The sequence below is a fragment of the Mastigoproctus giganteus genome, chromosome 8 (assembly GCF_048544385.1).
Source record: "Mastigoproctus giganteus isolate SK-2022 chromosome 8, ASM4854438v1, whole genome shotgun sequence".
NCBI lineage: Eukaryota > Metazoa > Arthropoda > Arachnida > Uropygi > Thelyphonidae > Mastigoproctus > Mastigoproctus giganteus.
In genome coordinates, this window is record NC_143582.1 from 151666049 (window position 1) to 151691477 (window position 25429).

Consider the following 25429-nt stretch of genomic DNA (forward strand, 5'->3'; position numbering starts at 1 on the left):
AATATCTTATATCCGCATTAGTTCCTTAAATGCTGATCTCTAGTAGGAGAAAACGTCAGTTAACTTTAATTCTGTCAAGACCTAGTCCTCTCCCATTGCTCCCAAAAATATGTGCTGCCCCCCTCCCTGCTCATCAAAAACAGCACTCAGATTTGTAGAAAAGATTACTGAAGGTAAAATCGACTTCTAAATTTTCTTGGCAAAAGCATATTACAAATTACTTCTTCTATATCCAAAAAAATAATAAATAAATAAAAGCACTAGGTTTTTCTTTCTCGATCGATGTTACTTTTCTTCTGAACTGTTACTGACAACAAATTCTCCCTACCGTAGAATATTGTTCCCCATATCTTGATTTGTACCACCAGAAGTTCTTAAGCTTTATTCTAACCAGGGCAGTCATTGCTAATGAACGCTGGCTTACAAACTCACTATCACACAGATGTTAAATTTCTGTTGTATACTTTTTATACAAATGTTTCCACGAGCATGTTCTTCTAAATTAGCATCTATAATACCACTTTTTTCATCCAAACCACTCCGACACACCTGCTTCGACTAATCAAAAGTTCATTAACAGTTGAAGTCCAAACGCGTCGAACTAATTTGATCATTTATTCCTTCTACTTATTTTCTTCGAACCGCCTTCCTTTGTATGCACTTCCTGAAAATTACCATCTACATTAATTCAATCCAATCAAGAAATATCTTCTGCCCAACCATTCCGTCTATTTAGATGAAGCAGGCGTCACGTATGTATTCGCGTAGAGTTCCAGTTACTGACCAGGTGATCAAGGGCATCCGCGTTCTCTACCTTCAACCCACGTACACTACTGGGTATAGGTTCTAACCATTGTCTGGATCACAAAAAAAAAAAAAAAAAAAAAGAGCTTTTGCTTATTTCAAATGATTTTATTTTTTTATCGTAGCAATTGTCGCTCATGTTATCTTCCAACACCTCAACGTGGTGTGCGTGTGGGGGGAATCATTAAGCTACTAACATTCTTTCGCTAAAAATATAATACTTGATAATATTAATGGAAAAATGCTAGTATAACAGCACTTCTTTGTTTTCCATGTTTTCGCTTGGATAATTTTGTGAGTGTTCGATTTATAAGTTGTTCAACTGCAGGTCCTCAATCGCATGATTGTAAACTTGCTTAGTTGGTGATATTGATAACCTACCTGTAGCAAACACTGCTATGTCACTACCAATCCCTGTAAACAAGTTTCGTCATTCCCGGCAAGATCGCTATTGCAGCACACGCCTTGAAGCATTATTAGTCTTATGAAAACGTATTCGCTCATCCTCCGTGATATTAGTGTGGTTCCTCCGCCTGACAGGATATCTGTAACAAAATAAATACTGATCTGTATTCGAGATGATCTAAGAAATGCCTGAGAAAGCCATTCTCCAAGTTACAGTATGTATAAAACATTGATAATGATGAGATTTATCTTGTTAAATTGAACTTTTCCAATCTGTTGTGTGTCACTTCACCACCTCGACAAGCATTTCACCACTTTCTCTTTGAAACTTTTTTCGATCTAACTTTCCCTAATAGTGAATTTTCTTTGGTGATTATGCTTACCGCTTCAGTCGGCTTAACTTTTCTAGTTGTATAGGCACAATTGGTAATGATGCTGAGGCTTTTGCTCTTTAGTTTAAAGACTTTGTACAACTTGTTCATTTAAGTACCCATATACGAGACGGTTCTAACGATAACTTTTGGTTAGATTGATCTGTCCTTCGCCAGTGGCTCTTCAGAGTACACAGTTAAAATTAGCTGTCTGATTGTACCTTACCGTTTCATTCTCTTCTCAAGTAGAACCTCTATTCTATAGTCATTTTAAGGCTCTTTGGTATTACAAAATGCCAAATAATCTGAGTGATTGCTATTCCCTTTTGCTTGAGCTACTGTTTTAAATATTTGATCAAATCATGACTCTCAAATTATCCTTATAGGCAGGAATTCTTTTATTTACTATTCCACCCTAACCTTTAGAACTCTAAACTGTGCATTTCCATATTTGTGTCAAGGCTGCTTCTTAAGCATAAAAAAATAATTTGTATTTTATATGCTCGAGTTATGAGAATAAGGCATATTACAATTGGCTTGCATCAAAAGTTGCTGCATCATTTTCTGTCTTTGTTAAATTCCGCAATATTTTTAAGAAATCAAACTTCATTTTGAAAGGTCCTAAAAAGCAGGAAACGTTTCTCTTATCCAAAGGGTAGTTTCAGCCATCTTGGTGTTTCGACAAAATTATTTGTCGTAAATTTATGTACGTCCATACTTCCGCCTCATATACCGTGATCTATTACTTTTGGGTTGATGATCTTACTAATTCTCCTTAATTCTTCAATGGGATGTGTTTTTTTTTTTTTTTTAAAAAACAGAAATAGATTAGAAAAATCTGAATAGACTTGGACCATTCTCTATCGACATTGTTCGGGTTATCTCTGAATATCATTTCTCCACTTGTTTTTAATCTGTTCCAGAGCTAACTGCGGTTCTGTTTCACTTTTTTAAAAAAAATTTTATTATTATTATACTGCCATTTTATCTTGTACTTAAAAGCCTTTCATAATGGTAACAAATCCCTCCATTTCAGTTATCAACCTATTGCACTTAACGCAACCCTTTTCGAAATAACTGAAAAATCCAACCGCAAGCCACCCTGGAAACCTTTCAAATGATGAACGATCGCCAATATACTTCATTTAGCGCCTTTGTCCGGGAACGATCTTGCTATACCCTTGTAACGCCTCTGGTGAGCAAAGTTGCACTTGTTGATACCTTAGCTTATTTCAGTAATCTTTAAACAATTATATGAAAAACAGTTAAGGAACTATAGGCCGGCGACATTTTTTCGATCACCTTTGGCATAAAGGCCTAAGCAAGCCTCCATCTTATGGCCTACCTTCCAGTTTTCAATTCGGTAGTTAGTTTTCTCTCTGACCATCATCTGTTTCCGAAATAGAGAACAGTTTGTAAAGGGGAAGCAATCATAATTTAAAAAATGTACCAGATTAACAGTTCATTCACTTTTCGAACTTTTTAACAAGCATATGGAGGATATCCCTACCCTTTTTTTTTCCTGCAAATTCTCCCCCCCCCGTTACCTGAGATGTACGGAAACAATGGATCCTTTCAGACAAGGAATGGTCAGGTAAAAGGAAAGAAGCTAAATATGTAAAACAAAAACAGATAAAAGGTGAACAGAGGGACAAACATAAGAGAGCAGCAAGAGTAGCGACACAGCCGATTTGCATTAAAGATAATTGGATGACGCGATTTTATAGTTGAAATTGTTGGTAATAGTGACAAAACTATATATATATAGAACGAAACTATATATATATATATAAACTATATAATACAGAACGAAATTATTTCTGTAATTGGTGAAAAAAATAAATACAATTTAAGATGCATTACATTGAAATCGAGCAAATATTATGTAATTATTAGCTGTACATCCAATTTTAAGTCACGAAGAACAAGTAACTATAATTATACGATTTATACATTTAAATAACAATACAAAAAATAAAATTAAATTTTATAGAATTTTTTAGATTTTGTTGTTCAATTTCGGATACAACGGAGAAGGATTAACAGCTTTTTGGTAATTTTTTTTTAAATCACGAAAATATTAGCATTCATGATTTGATATGCTAATGCAGATAGAATGGCAATTTAAATTTTGGGTGCTACACGCTTGCGTATCGATATCAACGATCGGGAATACAACACGCCGCCGCATACTACAACCATGCTTTTCAAGGTGCTGGAATTAAAAGTGCTTCGCGGATTTTTAATTTTATTAAATGAATTACAAATGTTCGGCTACGGGTCAACCAAATCATGCTGGCGGGTCACACGCCGACCACAGCTCTAGCATTTTACGTACCCTGTGCTGCTCATAGCTTAAATTTGGTCATGATTGACGCCGCAAAATTATCTCTAGAAATTGCGAACTTTTTTTTTCAGCATTGTTCAAGAAATATATATCATTTCTTTCCGACATCAACGTACCGTTCGCAAATCTTATAGAAGGAGTAGTAGTAGAGGCAATGTCATGCAAGAAAGTAAACGTATTATGTAGGATCAGCCAAAAAAAAATTCACACATCCATTCCCTCTAAAAGTTCCTCCTTGAATTTATTTAAGCTATCAAGTTCCTCCTTGAATTTATTTAAGCTATCAAGTTCCTCCTTGAATTTATTTAAGCTATCAAATTCCACAATGATAGATGAAAATTTGTTCCAGCAATCAACAGCCCGCTGGCTAAAGGCCAATTTCCACATATCTATTCTATAACTGGCTTTCCTAAATTTGAATTTATGCCCCCCCCCCCTCAGGTTCGTAATCTGAGCAAGCGGAAGAATCCCATCAGAATTCAGTGCGCTCAACCCATTCAAGGCCTAATACGCCTCAATCAGATAACCTCGCAGGTGCCTAGTCTCCAGCTGTTGCAATTTGCAGAACTTAAGCCTTTCTTGTTGCGAGGACCCCTTCGCTCCCCTCACCATCTTGTTGCCTTTCTCTGTACACGCTCAAGCAACTCTACATCCTTCTTAAAATGATTCCTTCAGACCTGTACGCAGTACTGAAGTCCTGACCATTGCCTTATACAAAGGGATAATCATCTCCTTTTTCCTGCTAGCAAAATTGCTGTATATCATTGACAATACCTCATGACCTACTCTGGGAGCCTGTCTGCATTGCTCATAAAACTTTACGTTCCTCTGGGGTTACTTCTACCCATATGCAGTACTTTGCAGTTGTCAATGTTGAACTTTAGTTGTCACTTCTCAGCCCATCTGACCAACTTTTCTAGATCCAGTTGCAGTAGCACACTACCATTATTGTCATTAACAACCCTGTCAACCTCTATACATGCATAATAGAACTTTTTAAAATTTTAAATAACATTTATTCATTATGAACAATGAGTAGAGAAACAAAAATTAAATATATGGATTTTCAAATTAAATTATCAGATATTACACGAGAAGAATCTGAAGTTCTTTTAACTTACATTAAGCCTAATACCAAAGCATTTTAGAGTATTTATTTTCAAATTATCCTTATAAACATGTTTCAATAACTTCAAGAATCTTTCTGGCGATGCCTGTAACAGTTACATCCGGAAAAAGATCTTTTCGAAACTTAGGTGATAAAAAAAAAAAAAAATTATTTACAATCAAATAGGAAACAGGAAAGAATTTTAAATATAATTATTATTAGTATTGAACATAAAATTGCTGCTGGCAGACATTTCAGATGTTTGCAGTAAAAGCATAGGAAAGTTTAATTTTATCTGAAACTACATATGCTATTTTTAGTTTATAGAAATGGATGTGTTTATTTAATATAAAATAATTATTTCAGAATGTTAATTCTCTTTTTATACAAATAACTCGTAGCTTTCTTGCGATATTTGTATGTAATTTATCTTGAATTAAAATTGTTAAATTTATGGAAATAGAAACTTTTTTAAATATATTTCTCTTATACTTCCTAATATGAAACTTTACACCGAGATATATATATATATATGGGGGACTGCTAATTAAGGCCCAACCCCGGGAGATAACTAGTCTTGTGCACCCCTGCCCATCTAGGTATATTCTTAGTCAAGTCTGTCGTGTGTCCCATACCTGCAAGAATTAATAGAATAATAATAGCAAAATGCATATTTTGTTGTTATTATTATTATAAAAATACATATTTTATTACAGCTTTAGTGAGTTTTGTTAGCCTTCCAAAATTGGCTCTGGCTGGCCTTGAACATTCGAAGTGCGATCTTCGCTCGTGGACTAATAACTTTTTTTTAAAAATAAATTTCGATTTTAGACACCATTTCTTTTAAAATGTGTGCAGTCTTGTTGCCTCTTTTGTTTAAAGCATTGACATCTCGTTTCATGTCCCTCTCTATTCACGTGAGTAATAAATCCGTGCCCATTTGTGTAGTTTGAATTTGCGTGGTCTACTGCACGAACTAGGTTAACTTCGAAGTTCAGTGACTTGTATCGTGTAGAGTACTGAAATGAATTCGTAAACCTTGCTGTGTGTTGCTGCACTTGACTGCTGCTATTTAGCGACTTATTATTTTTTTTCCTTTGTAAATTCATCGTTGATAAAGTGCATGTTCTATCATTTAATGAACTGGAGAAACATCTTAAGGTGGCGAAGGAGAGCAGGGTCAACTAGTTCTTGTGAGTGGCTGATTACGGTTAGTAATTTGGAATCGATCTCTCTTGATTTTGTTTTACACTGAATGCAAATTCACATTCCTCCAGATGTAATGGTTATGAAATATGGTAAATAATCCATTATTATTAGTATTAATAATGGAAAGTGATGCAAGAAAGCAAGCTTATACAACATCGTTAAAAAAATGCCATAAATTTCATATGATAGTGAAGGGTAGATCAAGCATTCATGCTCCTTTGTGGGATGGAGGGAGAGTACAGCATAAGAAAACAAACACAGGAAAATTGTTTGTTTGATTGATATACGTGTAATGTAAAAATATAGCACACAAGAAGGGAGAGGTAATCCCCCCGTGGGTGCGCTGTTTGAGGGTCAGTAGCTGTGAATATGTATATCAGTGTTCACTATTTCTATCTACCAATCCAATCACTCTCGGAAAGTGACAGCCAACTAGTGTAGTAGTTCTGTGCAATAGTATCTGGGAGTTCGGGTGCATCATTGTTTCGGGGCCCTTTCTTTGGTTATAATTATCTTAACCATTTAAGAAACGTTTTGGGGTTACTCTTTCTGTGTCGGGGTGGACCCGAGTGCGTCGTATGCAATGCATCTTTCCTCCTTTTGCTGCGCCCTTAAGTGGACCTTGAAAAATTCTTGTATATCCTTGACAGAATGAACCCCATGACATGTACTAGCAGCCTGATTGTTTTGATGTGGGAGAAGACAGTTCGATGAAAAACGAATTGTTCTTTCAAACACTAGCCGAGGACTTAATTTAATATTTACAAAAACAATGAAGACTTCAGGGGCTTAACGTCCACACTGATTCTCTTGGTGTCGGGGGGAAGAGAAAGTGTTCACACACATCGGATTGTTCCAAGTTTCGGGCTATGGATTGCTCCAAGCCTGTTCGTACTTAATAACTGTTAGGATTTGCACCCATTTCTTTTCATAAAACAGGCAAACTGTGTGAATAAAATTCCTTTTCTTTTCTCCATTTATTTATTCCATCTTTATTGAGGGAAAGAAGATAGAAGTGTATAGTTTCAGATATTTAGGAGTGCAGTAAATAAAGAAGGGCGAATTGATAAGGAGATACGTATAACAGCAGACGAAGGAATAATCTTTTATAACTGTGTAAAAGATCTAGTTTGGAGAAAGAAGGAGGCACCTGGAAAGTACAAGGAGGTACCCTATAGAGCTTATTATATACCAGTAATAACCTATAGATTGAAATCATGAGGAGGATATTATCAGAATGCCAAGCGATGGATATGAAGTTCTTTCCACACACACACACTCTTTTAGAGTTCCGGGTTCGGATTCGTCGGTGAATGGTTTGAACAATATTCCTTCCGCCCGAAATATAGGAGTAGGATTCCACCCTGATTTATTGCGGGCTTTCAAACCGTAGAACGTGAAAATCGCGAACCAATACATTGTTATTACAGTATTAAGAAAAATTGTTTAGCAGCGGACAATGATGCCAGAAAGCAAGCTGTTATCAGTAAAAAAAAAAAAAAAAAAAAGGAAGAGGGCGGAACCTCATCTGTCGATCTTCTTTAAATTTTGTTCCCCTCACTAATCTCGTTTCCCCTCTCTGCACCCGTTCCAACAGCTCTACCTCTTCCATACATCTATGCAATACTCAAGGTGTGGTCAAACCACTGGTTTATGCAATCAGGTAATCGTCTCCTTGTCCCTGCTGGGGAAATTCTTGTATATTGTTGACAGACGTTCACATCAAAACAATCGGAGTGTTTTTATGGGGGACGTCATATCTTCGTTAAACAAAATAATTTAGGCCATCTCGATGTGAAGTTTTGGGTTAGTCGACGACTTACATTACAAGATTTTCTCACTCTTATAGGAATCTTCTATTTTATTGTTATTCATATAGGCTAGTTTATTCTGCTTAGTGATTTGAAACCGTTGCTCTCTCTTCACCATTTTGTCATAATGCCAATACAATTAAAAGAAATGAGATAAATCGTATTATAATAGCTTTTTTATATAACATTGTTTTACAGACATTTACTTTATCTCATGAGTAACACAGAATTCTTTCCATATGCTTTTGAATTATGCGTTTTTATTATATGCAACTCTGCCTACCATAATACAGTATATATAAAAAAAAATTTCTTTTTATCGAGTTCCATATGTGGCTAAATTCATTCCAAAGTGTAAAACTATTAATGCTTCTTCGTACATATAAGCTATTTTGGTGATTATACGTTCATTGGCTAAAAATTTACTGACCATTATTCAATATCCAGTAGGGCCACCCTTTGCCTGAATTACAGCCCTACGCGTCATAGCATGGATTCCACAAAGTGTCTGAGGGAGGAGTCTAGCTCCAGATTTGACCATTCTTTTGTCAGTTGCTGTATTGTGATCGGCGGAGAATTTCCAAGCCAACTGCCCTTTCCAACATATAAACCTCAATTGGATTTATATCTGGAGAATTAGGTAGGATAGATTTGGGAATCTTGGGAATGTTCCTAGAATCGTCGAGATACAACTTTTGTACGATGGATAGTTGCGTTCTGAAAGAATCCATCTCAGTTCGAGTAAAGTGAAGTATTGTTGAGGTTAGCCTGATACGACAGAAAGATATTAATTGGAGGTAATACAGCCTAACGGCGTGAGTGTGCCCGGACTGTACCAATAGAACATACCAGCTGCTTGAGTGGCGAACACGAGACAATCGTGACGTTCTGGCACTTATACCTTACTGTTGGTGCAAAAAAGTGTAAATCGAGATTTGTCAGACTACTGGACCTTTTGCAAAGACCAGTTTTGCCATTGGTAGCACCACTCTAGCCGAATCTTTTTTTTTTTTTTTACCGGAAGAGGTGACTTTCCTATAGGCATACGACTGCCAAATCCCAGATTGTTCAATTCTTTGCATAAATTGAAACTTGCAGGCATTTGCTGCGCACTGGACCTTCTACTGTGACGCACAACTTGCTTCAAATTACTACGGTCTCTTTCTTGGAGTATCGACTTTGTCTTATTTCTTCCTTTTAGAGTTGCATTCAGCCTTAGTCCTCCACTCTTTGTATACTTTCGTGATGGTTGTTCGACACGCCAGTTATTTCCTTTGAATCCTTAATTGTGGTTCCTGCTAAACATGCTCCAACAATAACACTTTACTGAAAATCGGAAAGAACACCTCTTTCCCATGATCAGATCGACTAAGAACCCGCATGAAAGCGTGCAGTATTTATCTGATATTTAAGAAACTTTGATCATACCATGTGACAACTTATATTTGTATATCGTATGTTTAATTATCTGTCGAATATCTTTTGACGCCAATTGCAAAAGGTTTCTAATTTTTTGGCCAGTGAGTGTTTGGCCAATGCTTGTGAAGCAGCAGATAATCAGAGTAAACTGGATAAATTTAAAAGATAAATTCAGTATTAAATCTAGTTTTATAATTTGAGTATATTAGCATTTACAAATAGAATAGAGATCAAGAAATTACTGAGAATTCAAAGTACATTTTAACTTAATACTACCATAGCATTTTTCGTTTAATGCTCACAATTATTCCTTTTTCATGAAAAAAGCTATTGGCGAGTTTTGATGATTATATGAAAATCTTATTTCAGTGATATTGTATTTTGTCCTCTGTAGTTCCTTGCTTTGTTTTTCTAAGCCATTAGAAAATTTGATTTGCTTCTGTGCGAGGCATGACGTAAGGAATGTTGCAAGGAACATCTCAACTCAACTGTAACCTTTTTTATCCCGCAGATAAATCACTGAAGAATGTCAGATAGCGAAGATCACTATGGAACGAAAAGCTATGGTGATAAAGCTTATTTTCAGAGTTATTTTCTTACGAAATAACATTCCTGGCATTTGTAGTGACAATTAACGTGTCGTAGTGACACGTGCAACGTTTGCAGCAGCTGGAGAGGGTGGCTGCATAGAAACATGTAACTGGTGGAAACGTTGACTGATTTCCAAATAGGCACGCATAAATGAAAAGCATTTTGCCATCTAGGAAAGAATCTATTGTTAGCTAGTCAAATAATTATGCAAAAAAAAGTAATATTACTTTGTTTTCATAGGCAGACCTTCGACGAGAGTGTAATGTTTCATTTAAATTCTTATAAACTTGAAAATGTCATAAATCTTAATCGTATTAAGATTTGAAAATGAATTATGGAAAATATTATTAATCTTAAATATTATTAATCTTAATTGTATGTATTTCTGATGAACAGAAATACATAAAAAAAATCCCTTAAAGACTAACGTCAGGGGTTTGCAAGTTGAATGAGACTGATTTAATTAAAGGTATGAGTAAGAATTAACAGTACAGTATTTACACCAATACGAAGATTAAACATGACTGTGAGAGTATAAAAATTTATATTAAAATTATTTATAAATGAACCGTGGATACATGATTAAGTAAAAAATGAACTGGGGCCCTTTCTGAGCTCATTTGATGCAGGCAACACACAATCTCGAGCCCACGAATGTGGGCTCGAGATTGTGTGTTGCCTCCACCGGGCGGAGTGTGGGCAACGTTGGGACCAATTAGGGGTCCAGCGGCTAAATTACCAGAGGAACAACGGTACACGACACTACACATACAAAATCCATACACCTTTAAACCTTTGACAGTGTTCTGTTTCTCACCTACAATGTATACTACGCGGAGATGGAGAAACCCCTGGTGCCATTTGACACTAAGCACACCCGCCGACCGGGCTAGCCGAGTGGGTAAAGTACCTGCCCGGCAACCCAAAGGTCGCGGGTTCGATTCCCGCCTTGGGCTTGGATCAAAGTACTGCAAAAACCTTGGGAGGTGCAATATGGCCACAGAAGCCGATGCGCCAAAAACTACCAAATCAAAAAAAAAAAAAAAAAGACACTAAGCATACTCTACTCTCCTCGATTTTAGACAAAAGATAAAATACCCCGCCCCCTCACTTAATATAGACCGATGTGTATTACTTAATTTCATAATCTCTCCAACATGTTTAAACAGACCTACATACAAAAGTAATTTATCTTAACCTACTTTATTTTACTATTTTTAATTTTTAAAAATTCTCTGTAGATAATAGTTTTGCTATAGTAAGGCTTTGGTGTAATATGGATCAAATTCGGAATGTATTCAGTCCACATCAGCGGGCAATATTCATCTGAGAAGATGCTACCCATGGTTGTGGAGAAGCAGAAGATATCCAAATTTCCACTGGCGCACTATGGCCATAGTTGCCGATGCGCCCAATAAATCCCGAAACAAACAAACAATTTCCACTGCATACAGGATTGTAGGATGGATAATTCTCCTGTCATATTTAATGGTACTTTTAAAATCAGCGACCTGAAGCAAATGTTACTTTGTTCACAATCTCATTATGAACATCTTTGTTTGTAGATGAGTCATATGATTGGAAAACTTGGGATCAAAGACGGAACTCTAGGTCAGCGTCAGAAAACCTGTGGAATGGGGTGCTCCTATTATGGTTGGTGAAGCTTTTCTTGAGAGAAAATGTAACTTTTTTTTTAAAAGGGATTTAAGATAAGACCAAAACTAGTGAGACAAATCAGTGGGTGGCATTCACGTAGTGGGCGAGGCGTTGTGCGTCATCTTCAGCTTTAGTAGTTGCAAAGAGGTTTGTCATCTGTATAGTAGACAAGACAATATGAGGAACAGAGGTGACAACTATATGGAATACAGCGGTAAAAAAGAGGCCAAACGACACTCCTTCAGTGAAACGCCTGCTTGCACAGCTGAGGAACAATTCTTGGAGCCTACTTATCTATAGTGTATTTTGAAGGTAAGCATAGACTAGAGTAAAGGCAAGTATGTCTCCCTCGGTGTGGTAATATTCCTGACAGAGATGAGAGGAGGCTTTCAATGCTGACTTCAGATCTAGGTAAATAATTGTCATCTCAGCATTGTCTTCAATGGTTTTGAGAACCGTTGAAGTGACCAACAGATTTGTGATTGTGTCGACTCTTTATGCAATAGTGGATTTGAGGAAGATTCGGTAAGAGTTATGGAGGCAAGGTTGGGAACAGTAGTTTATTAGGCAGGATGCCTTGGCAATGAGTCTGAAGTCTGCATTGGCTTGGCTTGTGCTCTGAATTTTGAGAATTTGCATGAACTGATAGATATTACACTGGGACGGAAGGTACCTATGGGCTAGCAGGCCCTTAAAAATTCTAAGGAAGCCATCGATAATAAATAGACTTGCACATCTGATCACAAATTGGAACTGTTTCTTTCGTGATGTCATCGTTGGAGACATTGCCTTAATGGCCCTCATTAGCTGGTCTTTTTGTAAACCTGATATGGCTAATACACTAAATCTCGTCAGTGAAAATAAGAAATGGCATGAAGGTCTGGAGTCTTAGTAAAATACTGAAGCCATGCTTCCGATTACAAGTTTTGTGGAAAGGCTGATGAGCACTTGGCATAAGCTGTTCTCCCTCTATCAAGGGTATGCCAGGTGCAGGTGCTTATATAGTGACTTGTTTCCTTTGAAGTTTGCTCTGGCTTTAGTGCAGACTGTGCGGTCATATGAATTTCGTGTGCGTTTCCTTAAGTTCCTGTTTATGACCAAATTGTCCAATATGGTTTGGATTCTGCTTGTATTCTTACCTAGACTGATATGGTTCTGGAGGCAGCAGTATTTGCAAGAAAATTTAGCCATTGTTTCTTAGAAGCATGATGGCAAGGTTTAGGGTTGCAAGAGCAGATGTCATAGAAGGCAAGACGCAACGCAGATGTACTTTGGAATGTCAAGAAACATCGGACTGATGACTTTTCTAATTGATCTTTTTTTTTTTTTTTTTTTTTTTAATGCTGTTGGGAGGCAGATGACCACAATTAAAGTATCAGGGTGGGAATTTATAAATTCAGTTATGGCAAAAAAAAAGGCCAATTTGATTTTGGCTCTGAGCAGGGAGAGGATTGATTAGAGCTAGACCTGCCACTGCCATGTCCTGGTTAAGCTGATATTTTAGAGGTTCATAGGAAGGGGCAGGTTAAAATCATAATGGTGACATTGGGGTGAATTTGATTCAGTAATAAATTGGTCGCGTGTTGGATAATTTAATGATTTGACTGGGGAGGGTAGATAACACTCAAAAAAATTGGTTGAGTTGCAGTTAATAAATAGCTTTAAATTCCTTTACCCGGATGAATCCACAACTGATAAAATGTGAGCGCATTTGAGCTAAACAAAATTGGCAGCATCACCTCAGTGATGTGCTAGACTGGATCTGAGTATATGATGTAGCCAGTTGAACTTTCTGCAAGTATGAATTCCTCTTTAGAGTTGAAGCAGGTATCAGAAATGCAGATAATATGAAATTCGTCTCAGAGAGAATTATCATCTGTATTGTTTCCCAATGTTAATCTTTTTTTTTTTTTTTTTTAATGCTGCTGATTTGTACAGAAGGATCTTACTAGAAGTCTTACAGGCCACAACGAAGGCCGAATGGCCAAGTAATGACTTCTAGCATCATTCACAATGAAAAATTATGTATATTTTTAGTATTTGACTGCGTGGCCCAGTGAGAATGTTTAATTCTTTAGATGTAGCTGTAGTGCTTGATGAGCAGTCTGAGAATATTGGGGGTTGTCAGCTGTGATATATTTTTGTTGTAGACTTAGTGTTCCTTGAATCTTTGCTGGTGGAGGAAGCCCTATATATCTGTGTGGATTTTCTCCTAGTTGGCTGAAAGCTTTCTATATACAGGATAGTTATACAGTTTTTTTTTTTTTTTTTTTTTTTTTTGAAACAAAAAAGTTGCAGTGTTTGCCATCACTGGCCCAGGCTTAATTGTACCATAAAACACGGTTACAGAAATTGCATTATACCAAAGGTATATCAAAGATGTTCTCTTTGTTCTGAACGTTAAAGTAAACGATTAGTAACTCATTTACTACTCGTTTACCACACTCGCCTACAGCAAGTTCGTAAAGTGGTTGAACCTAAAGTTGAATGTTATTCTTTATTCTCCTAAGGAACATGACTACCTATGTGAGCACGACCTTTTAAAACACGCCATAGCCAAAAATATTCATTATTAAAGTTCGGTGAATGTGAAGGATGTAAAATTCCTGCCCATGATTTTATCAGGTGCAAATATTTCACGGAGTTAAGCAGAAACTGGCCGAACGATATGTGGCGGCACTCAATCATGCATGGAGATTGTAGCTCGAAGGTTTTGACGCTCTCGTAAACGTGGTGAAATCTCCTTTTCCAGCATTATGGAAACCACAACCTGTTTTTTTTTTATTTTTTTTGCCGGTTTCCAGGCCTGGGCAACCTGGAAGCGGGATTGCTGGCATCTCCTAGTCTAGCACTTCTACCGGAGGGTACGGGATTTTGTGCGGTCGGCACAGTCAGATTAGTAGACCATTCACGTGCATTTGGGGAAGGGGCGAATTTTGCGTAGTATGTATTATAACGAACAGCGACGGACAATAGGTGAATTTGGACAAGTTTAGGGGCCGCCGAAGACCATACATACATCCCCCAGACTACAGCGCATATGTGGGAAATCACTAGTGGCCCTTCACCCTTTATTTAGGAGGTGATTGGAGGTATTTGCGAGAAAATTTACCCATTGCTTATTAGAAGCATGATGGCAGGGTTTTGGATTGCAAGAGCAGATGTCACAGAAGGCAAGACACAACGTAGGTATATTTTGGAATGTCAAGAAACATCGGACTGATGACTTTTCGAATTGATCTTTGGTTTGGAATATATATATATATATATATATATATATATTAATGCTGTTGGGAAGCAGATGGCAACGCAAATGTGGTATATTATTATATGTGGTTTATAATACGTTTCTCTCATTATTCTGCTCTTTCCTGTTACCTGGGTTTTCTCCCAGGGCTCAACCCTTGGGCCCTTCCTCTGGTCTGCAGTGTTGGATGAGTTCTTGGGGTTTGGACCGCGGGAAAATTTTTCCTCCAGCCTTCGCGGATGATCTGGTTCTTGTGGCCCAAGCGGATACAAGAGCGGCCTTGAAGATGGCAGTTAACCAGGCGCTGACCAAGCTCCAGAATTGGGCCTCCACACATCGGCTCTCCCTCTCTGGAGAGAAAACTAAATCCATCCTCCTGTGAAAGGGAAACTGCAAATCAGAAGACCTCCTACCATTAAAATAGATGGCCTACCCATATGGCTGTGGTTATCTTCGTTTTTTTTTTTTTTTTTTAACAAATGGATGTATGAGGAGATCAAATACATCGGAATCTACCTAGAATCCAAATTGATCTTATTTCCTCACTTGAAGTATCTCGCAACAAAAATTGAAAGATATGCAGCCATGATTAGGTGCATTAGCAGAGCTGACTGGGGGCTTAAGAACAAGGCGCTGATGTTGATCTACAAGGTTGTATGTATACCTATAGTATGCTATGGAGCCTGTCTAGTGTCCCAAAATCTCCCTGGAGAGGAATAAGGGAAAATTGGAATCCGTACAGCTCTACATGTTACTTTCTAAGACCAGGGCGTGCTGCACCACCAGCACCCCTACCCTACAGGTTATAGCAGGATGTCCAACACTGTACCTTGGGGTAGCACGTCAAGAGCTGTTTCAGCGAATTAGGAAATGGATACTAAGGCACCTTCCTGGCGATAGAGCTGGATCTGGCCAGTGAAAGATCTGGCCTTGGGGATAGAGCTGGATCAGGCAGGAAAAGAGGCGCATCTTCAATCACCTAAATCTATGGTAGGAATCATAGAATTGCATCGAAAAAGGTAGAATCACCTATAAGTTATGCCCATGGTCAACTTCATTTCCCACAAGCCTCCTCCCCGGTTTTTCTCCCGGACTACAGATCACTAACTGGTCAAGGACTATTTCAGCAGAAAATTACTGCTCTCGGGATCGAAAACGACCCATGGTGCCATTGCGGCAAAGAGGAAATCTGAGAACACAAATGTTATACCACTGCCCATCCTATGAAGACCCACGATTAAGACTAATTACTGAAATACCGGTATCCCCACAAAACCAGGAACACATCCTATTAGCGAATGAACAGTCATATGCAGCATTTGCACAAGCTCCACGCTAACCCTGTATCAGGAAGGATCGTGCAAACCCCCAGTGGGGTAGGGTCGTGCTAGCACTTAATCTAAGTGCAGAATTTGCGGAGTATCACGCTTCGACCAGGGTAGGATCAATGCAGGCACTCTCCTTATGTGTGATTCCTATTCAGAGAGCGTGACCGATGGCGCCAAGTGCATCTGCACCCGTGGATTTATTCCCCCCTTCCCCTAAGCAGTCTTGGTGGATATTCTCCTCCATCCACGAACACTTTTTACTGCAATCAGACCTACTCTTCTCTATACTCTCCGTGCTCCTTTCTAATTAAAAAAAAAAAAAAAAAAAAAACTTTTTTTTTTAACTTGGTCTCCTTCAGGAAGCTCAGGCGACCCTGGCGGAGGCCAGCCAGAGTATGATGGGCAGTGGCCACCACCTCTCAGTGGTGGTGGCAAGAAACGCAGGGCCCCTGCGGCCAAGAAATTAGACACAACAGAACATAACACTACTTACACAAAGCAGACATCAGGTTTCATCAGAGTTTACAGAGATTCTGTACTTCCCAAAGTACTGTGGCGCAGATGTGAGAAACCACCGGTGCCGCTATTCCAGCAGGAGTCAGAAGCTCAACCCTAATACCAACATAAAACAGGAAAAAGGCAGAATACTGAAAGAAACGTATAACATATGACAAAACCGTTGGTCTTCTAGTATTACAGGGATGTAAACAATTTTTTTTCACAGAAATGACAGTCTTCTATTCTTACTGATCATGGCTCTTTCAAAGCCAAATAATACCAATTATGTCTTGAATCTAATCCAGATTATTAATGTAGAACTGAGGAAACGTGGAATCGTCTGTTTTTTTTGACTATCTTATGTATGATGAATATAGACTTGTTTTTAAAAGTGAAATACCATTAAGTGAAGGAATTGAAAGAGTAGTAGTTGCAGACCTTAATTTTAATGTTTTGCAGCTATTCTCAATATACGAGTGTTTGGTAAAAGACTGCAGCTCTTTATGCGAAATGCAACACGCTCATCATAAACTGGTTGCTGTTTAACTTTAAGGCACTTGTTAGTAAATGTGCTTTCATGTAAGATTTTTGCAGCGAATCTGTGCAGTTTTTTTTTGCTGGTGCTTAGGCCACCTGGGTGCGGGTTTTTCTGGCTTCCATTAGCATTGCACTACCTCCTAGTGGCTATAAATATCCTACAAGACTGGGCCACCCAAAACCACTTAAAGATATCCCCAACAAAAACCTGCTCCATCCTACTTAAAGGTTCTCTCAATATCAGAAGGCCTCCCCAGATAAAGATTCAGGAAACAACAATTAAGCTTTCCACCGAACTTAAATATCTTGGTATTCTGCTGGATAAAAATCTGTCATTCACACCCCATCTTACTTACCTCCGAAGCAAAATCAAAAAACTCCGCACTAATAGCTAGAGTCACTCGTCGCGACTGGGGACTTAAAAAGAGGACCCTAGCCCTCTTCTATAAGGCAGTCTTCTTACCAGCAATAACATACGCATCAGGAGTCTGGTTCCACAAGGCGGTAACAGCAGTAAACAAAAGGAAGCTAGAGACCATTCAACGTTCAGTCCTACTAACAATCTCGAGAGCCTGCTGTACTGTAAGCACCCACGCCCTCCAGGTCCTCTTGGGTGCTCTCCCCCTGGACCTGGAGATCGTCCGCTGTAGGTTGCTTTATCAACTATCCAAAGGCAAATCAATCACCTGCCTAGACTACACAACTGATCCGGCGAACGATCGTAAACTTGAGAAAAAACGCCTTCTCACCCACCTACAGCAGGCCTGGCAAACCCGCTGGACGACTTCGACAAAAGGGGAAGTCACCCGAAGATTCATACCGGATAATCAACTAGTGTTTCCCAAAAGCCCAAACTGGTTTTCACCGGGTCTGCTGACATCTTACCTGCTCACGGGACATGGCGTAATAAGAGCAAAACTCTCCAGTTTCGGATTGAGTAACACCCCTCTCTGCCACTGTGGACAGCCAGAGACGTGAGAGCACCTCATGCACCACTGCCAACTATAGGAAGACCTCCGCTGCCTCTTAATAACTAGAATACGTTTCTCACCAATAAACCAAGAACAATATCTCCTGGAGAGCGAGGACAACTATAAAGCCTTAACGCAGTTTGCGCAGGATCTTTTTACTAGAAGAAGAACATACCCACAACCTTAACAGGAATTTTCCCACAAACTAACCACTCATCATCCATAATAAAGATCCTTAGATGTGTCAACCAAACAAAAACCTAACAGCTACAATCTGAAAAACTAATCATTAACTTAACCTGGATCTGACCACTGGCTTAAACTGGACTCATTATCTGGACTTGACCACTCACACGGACGGGACAACATGTCCCAGGAATGGCGTACGAAGACCTGACAAAGACATTATGCTGTTTGCTGCCGAAACATCTTTAGGCGATCTGAACCGGGTACCCTCACTCGGTTCACTTTCTTTCCCTTCCCTTGGCAGGGGATGGTTACTCTGTACCCTCCCCCTGCCATCTCCTATCTTCACCTGGTGAGGCATGGGCCTGTCCCGCCGACTTTTTTGGGGTTATCTTCACTATTGACTCCATATTTCTGTCTTTCACCCCCCCCCAGTCTTCAGTCTCCCTTCCCTCTCTAGCTATCTTGCGACTAGCGTTTGACCCTTGCCAAAACTACACAAGCCCCACACAAAAATTAAAAAAATAATAAAAAATGAACTATAACCTGTATAACATATCTCTTTCGGCCTGACCCAATTTCTAGCGTTTCTACCCCCCTCCACTTTTTTTTTTTAAGGTCCTAGCCACTGAAATCTCAGGAAATTAGGTGGCAGGACCTGCCAGAGTAAATAGTAAATTTCTAAAATACTGGTGTACCTGGTCTGCCTCCACGAGGTATAGTGTGGGCAACGGTGGGCCTCATTTGAGACCCAACGGCTAAAAGACCAGATGAACAACGGTACAAAACATTACACACCACAATATCCACACACTTTTAAACCTCTGGCCTCTACAGTGTTCTGTATCACACCACAATGTATATTACGCGGAGATGGGGGAAACCCCTGGTGCCGTTAGACCCTAGACACACTATACACTATATACCTCCTAGTGGATGCTAGAATTTTATTGAAATCCACTGTCAGTAAGAAACAGGCTCACCTCCTCGTTGGCTAGGGAGGAGTACTACAGACACCACTGCTCAGGTGTTAGCTGCTTTCTAGAAGAAATAAGCCTGAAACAATACAAATAACGCACATGCCCTTTATAGAGATGTTTTAAAATTACAGAGACACACGGTTGAGTTGGACGTTCGTCTGTGCCACCCAAATACATACATTTCCTCAGGTGTGCCTTTCAAAAAAGAGCAGTTTGACGATAAAATAATGCAGTGAAACCACACATTCACCTTTGCGAAACAGAAAGAGGGGTTTCCTGAAACTGATGAGAGTCGTTTGAGAGCCAAATACGAAAATTACGTGTTCGCTGCCCCCATTCAACGAAAAATGCACTTCATTCAACAGTCCCAGAACACGTTTTTCAACAAAGACAGAAAACATGTTCTGAAACCTGTGACGTCAATGAATACTGTAGACCTTCGGGATAAGTTTATCTAGAGAATGTCTCGGCCGGTGATTTCGTAGTCTCGAAGGTGATATTACTGTAATCCCTTCCAACCCAGGAAGGTTAGATACGATCTTAAGTACACTCTGGTTGGCGGGACCAAAGTTCCATAGAAAATAAGGGATTAGGGAAAAAACAATATGCCAATAAAACATTTAAAAAACAGCAAAAACTTCATTTTTCGTTTATATGAAATGAAAATGATGAAGCTATTGACAATACAATAAGAAAAAAGATAACAACGATGTGATGGAATAAGATATACTGTATATACATGCTCACAATGTTGATTATTCTTTAAGTAGCACTTTCATTTTGATGCAGCGAAACAATTTCTTCTCGCGCTTCTTCGTTATAAAATAAGTCCAAAATGTACACGCGCAAAATTGTATGTCTATATAAGTATACGATGTTTTTGTTTCCTTTCTTTGACTGGTTTATTTAGAATAGATACTATTGTGGTCGTTATGTTATATACTTCTAAGAAAGTTATTACTATCAATATCCATAAGAGTTAGACCTTACAGTGTCTCACTCAATATGTCCTTGATGCTAAACATATATTTTATTTCTAGGAAGACATCAGGAAAAGGAAGGAAGAGGAAGAGCGTTTGGCGAAGGAGGAAGAGTTCTTACGCTCGTCGCTAAGGGGATCGAAAAAATTGCAAGCACTAGAGAATGACCGTCCTTCAACACCCCCTTCAGGTGTTATTAACACTGCATTTGAATTAGAGGAGGGAGACTCTGGAACTCTTCCCATTGGCCAGAAAGTATCACAGGGTCGTTTGGTTGGCGATGTAATTGACGGTGCTGGACCGGAGATTCCCGATTTAAAAAGAGTAGTGGGTAAGGTCCCCAATATTTAACTATCGTTTTTCACTTGTTTTATCAGATTTGGAAATACTTTGGTTTTTTTCCCTCATCCGAATCTTTCGGTAGAATTAAGGCATTGATTGTTGAAGATAATTTAAAAGTCCGGCTTCCAATTCTGGAATTTTAAGGAAAAAAAATTTACCCTTCATCTTTCGGAAATTGCAAGAAGGGATTACGCTGTATTTAAAGATATATGTTGCCTTAGCATTTAATTTTGAGTATTTGAATTTCCATATCGCTATTTTCGTTCATTAAAGGTCCGCCTACATATATAATGGAGGAGTATTATTTAAAAGGTTTAATTAAGGTTAATGATTGCTGGGGATAGTTATCGATTACGACCACTGGGGGCTTTGCGCTGCATTTCTGCAAGGTATTGAAATACCGCAACGTATTTAGAATTACGCGATGCCATTAGGTAATCGGACACCTTTCCGCTATGATTGATGATTATAATCACTGACCAGCCATTTCTCCAGATTACCGATACTTGCAATAATTCTCTAATCTCAGCGATTCTGAAAACAATTAACAGGGAGTTTTTGACATTCGCAGATAGAGTGCTGTCATGTTGATTTATGGTTGAGGATTAATGAGTTCACAGATTATTAGCCGAAGTCATATATTACCAAAGGGAATTTTTAATCACAGGCGTTTTGAAAGCAACACTGTTAAGGCCAGCGTGGTCCTATTTTTTTTTTTTTTTTTGTTAATATTGAATGATAATGCTTCTCTCATATGGAAGTTCTTTCTCGACCAGCGATATCTGTATTTAGAACAAACTTAACTTGAAGAGGTTATAGCATTTTGGAATGTGGAAGCTTACTATAGCTATCATTATGAATCCATTGGTTCTTTACAATAGGACAGAGCTAGAAATCGTAACGGCTGCTGTTTTATAGATCTAGAAAGCTATCCTTCCTGTAGTATTTCAACCTTCATTCTTTTATAGTGGCAGCTGAAACATCCATTAAATTTGCCGCTACAACGATTTCGTTATGTGATTATAATATGATTTTCCTTATCTCCTCTATCCTCTCGTGTATAAACAGAAAATATTTTTTGTTTAAAAGCTTGTCGAATGATGGGCAGAAGCGATGTTTACAGTACCAACAAGGATGCCATTATCTGATCAATAGCGCAGGATATTTGAACTATGGTTGCTTTTTTTTTTTTTTTTTTGCCTCTGGTAAAAACACGCTAGTCCCCTTAACTCCACATAATTTTAATAAAGCCAAACTAAATTATTTTACAATTATTAATTAATTATCCAAGTCTGTAGTTTTCACATAAAAAAACAAACCCTCAGACTGTTTGTAATTGATTTATTTTATTTCAAAAATATGACTTTCATATTCTTGAAATCATGAATTCAGTTATTCTGATTTTTTTTTCCCTCCCCCATTTAACTCCATTCGGCAGTTGTGGCAGAAACCACATTCGCCATATCTTAGTTTCGCAACTAACATTTACACTAATGCTGCCATAGTAATGGTAAGCGAAAGCATCATCTTGATCATTTCGAGAGAAATCCAGCGTTTACAAGCATCAGGTGTTGATGCTTGTAAACGCTGCCAGTTTAGAACGTAGAGCCTCCCCACCGAAAAAAATAAAATAATAAAATATTCTGTGATACTGCTTGCCAATGTCAAGTTAGATTTACCCTAGATATGGAGAAGTCTTCACCCAATTTTTTGCAAATAATTTATTAGAAATTTTGTCATTCTTCCGGAATTTAAGCGACACATGAACCGTACGAATTTCGTTTAGTATTTCGCGTTGTATTCAGGCGCTCTCAACCCTTGTCCCAGTTGTTATACTACAACAGGAAATGCCTTTGGAATCGCTGTGTATGCCATAAAATTGTCTGTTTATAGTATTCACTGCATATTAAACAGCAGTAGCCCTTAAGGCCAGATTTACCGAAGTACAGTGGTGCGAATGCCCACAAGGTTGTGGGCTGACTCGCAACCCTACAAATATTTTAGTCTAAAAATATTTGTACCAGGTCCTCAGACTACCCAAGTTCTGTATTACCAACCTGTTAAAATGATAGCAGCAGAGAAAAGCTAAGTCCCATTGAAAGGTCTGAAGTGAGCTGACTCTGTTTCGAATATTACGGAATTAAATATGGGAGCCTTCGGTGCTGCACTGTGCATAGTTTCTTATTCAAATAACACTGCTGCTGACTTCAGTATCGACTGACTGTAAAGCAGGCCAAAAGTAAGGTCGCGTGATGAACGTTATCTGTGTCTTAGCAATTCCTTGATAAACTGGTAGTACCAGTGTTCGTTTTATGGAACCATTTACAAACCAGCACTGATATCCGATATCTGACGTCTGCAGGTGGAAAGAAAGCTAATTTGAAATATGGTTGACACAAATGTAATTCTGTAGCCGAACTATTTATGGGTAATTTTTTACTGTTGAAATGTACTTTACAATACTTATTACCACGTATTTACACTTCTCTCCATAATAAGCCCATTTGATTCCTGGGCTTTAATGCAGCTATAATAAACTTATGTCGCGTGTCTTTCTGTCCTTCCCCATCCCTCTCCCTTCTTTTAATTAAAATTTTTCAAATTTCTTGAGCCTTTCAATTGGGCGTTCTAATTGCTACATAGCACCGCAGGAATGCTTACTATATTAAATATTTAATTAATAATAATGCGCACCGAACTGCTACAGAAACTATAAATGCATCTGACAGGAATGTATTGAACCTGCGTTATATTTACGCCTACATTTCAAGTTCACAAATAGTGTAAAGTGCTAAACTTTATATGCCAATGAAGTTTTACTTTTTTCGATTCACTTAAAGTGTTAATAAGTTGGATTAACATACCGTTCAAGAATCTCTGGGCTGCAGGCACCGAGTGCCAAGCTAGTGATCATATGGATTTTCTAAGTAATTTGAGTCTTCTCTCCAACCAGCTGATCACGGAGAATATTAGTCTCTTAATGTACATAATTGCTTAATTTTCGATTTTTGAAATAAAGAAGTAAGCTTTCTAACGACGAAGGAAAAACACATGCCAGTAACCTGAATATAAATCCAATACTCAAGGCAAATAGGAGCAAACCTGGATCTCTTAAGCTGAACGACTGTGGAGCCCGTAAGCCCATATCTTGAATATGAGGTATCGCAACCAAAGAAAATAAAAAAAACAAAAAAAAGTGATCAGATTTATCTGCATCATCATACTTACCTGCATTCCTAATCATACATTCGTTACCAACGAAACCCCCTAGCAGCTTGTCTCCGTTTCTTGTACCGAAGAGTATAGAAGTCATAGCAGGTAATTCTAAAATAGTTAAATGTTTCCACAAGAACTCCTTGTTGAACCATCCCATCACAACCATTCTAAGCATCTCTTAAAGCAAACCACTTTTGGGGGCATTCCCAATTCAGTAACGGTACATAGAACTTTGAAGATTTGAAGAGATTGGTGAGTGAAACAAAGGGTTGCTGTTACCAAGGATGGTTTAGGTTCTGCAAATTGCAGTCTGAAAACTGGGCACCTGCGAGGTGATCTGGTTGAGGTGTGTCAGGTCTAGAATGGTTTGAACAAGCTCAATGCTGCTGATGGGATTTTTCCTCTTGCCCAGATTCCGCATCTGAGGTAACATAAATTCAAATTGAGGAAAGGCAGTTGTAACATAGATGTTTGGAAATTTGCCTTTAGCCAGCGGGAGATCGATTGCTGGAACAAACTTCCATCTGTGTTTGTGGAAGTTGATAAATTAAATAAATTCAAGGCTGAACTGGTCAAACTTTTGTAGTGAATGGATGGGTGAAACGATGAGAGTATTTTTATTTTGGCTGATGCTATATAAGCTTGCTTTCTTGCATCACGTGCAAGAAAAAATATTCTGTAGAGCTTAAAGTACAACCTGTCGTCGGTGCGAAAGGAATAATGACCAAGCAGGATGGTATTCTTACCACTACAAAGAACATTATTCTCACCTTTAGTACCTTTTCCCTCCCAAAATCTTTCCATACATTAGTTAAAGCTAGCTACCTTTTTTTGTAAGATTCTTCCATTCATACCAAATCGACAGACTTGGATTGAGAGGTAACCTGTTTCGATTCATTTAGAACTTTCTCCATCTCAATTTTCGAGTACGATTCCAGAATGCATAATCCACACCTCGAGGATCGATTTTTTTTTTTTTTAGTGCAACCCTTTTTTTTGCATTACGTATCGGTAACATAACTCGAGACGTTCCAGCTACGGTGGAAGCTTACGTTTACGCTGACGACCTTTTTATTTCCTGTCAGTTATTGATATGGCTGTTACTGAATAATAGCTGTAATTAGCAATAACTAAAATTGAAAATCTAACAATGCAGTGACTATTGATTAACTGAATGGTGAAATAAACAATGCACATTTGTAAATTGTGGTCTCTTCATCCAGGACCTGTCCTAAAACTGACGGCTCTGGTTTAATAAGACTCTGGTTTAGTTCTAAACACCAAACTAAATTTTCATAAATATATTACTTACCTGCATACTAAGTGCCTCCTCAAAAATTAAACAACCCTCGTGTAGTAACCTCAATTCGCAGCCTGTGCACTGAAATGCATGATCCTCCGCTTTATCTTAAAGACAAAGCCT

General features: G+C 38.3%; 1 protein-coding gene across 4 annotated transcripts in view; it reads left to right on the forward strand.

The window, feature by feature from the left end:
• The window catches only part of LOC150081922 (protein PALS1-like), a 262311-nt gene that overhangs the window by 139674 nt on the left and 97208 nt on the right, over nt 1–25429 (forward strand). For all 4 annotated transcript variants that reach the window (XM_090378985.1, XM_090378986.1, XM_090378987.1 and 1 more), the window contains one exon: nt 20509–20779. In XM_090378985.1, coding sequence (XP_090235111.1) covers nt 20509–20779 — 271 coding nt within the window. The remainder of the gene's footprint in view (nt 1–20508; nt 20780–25429) is intronic.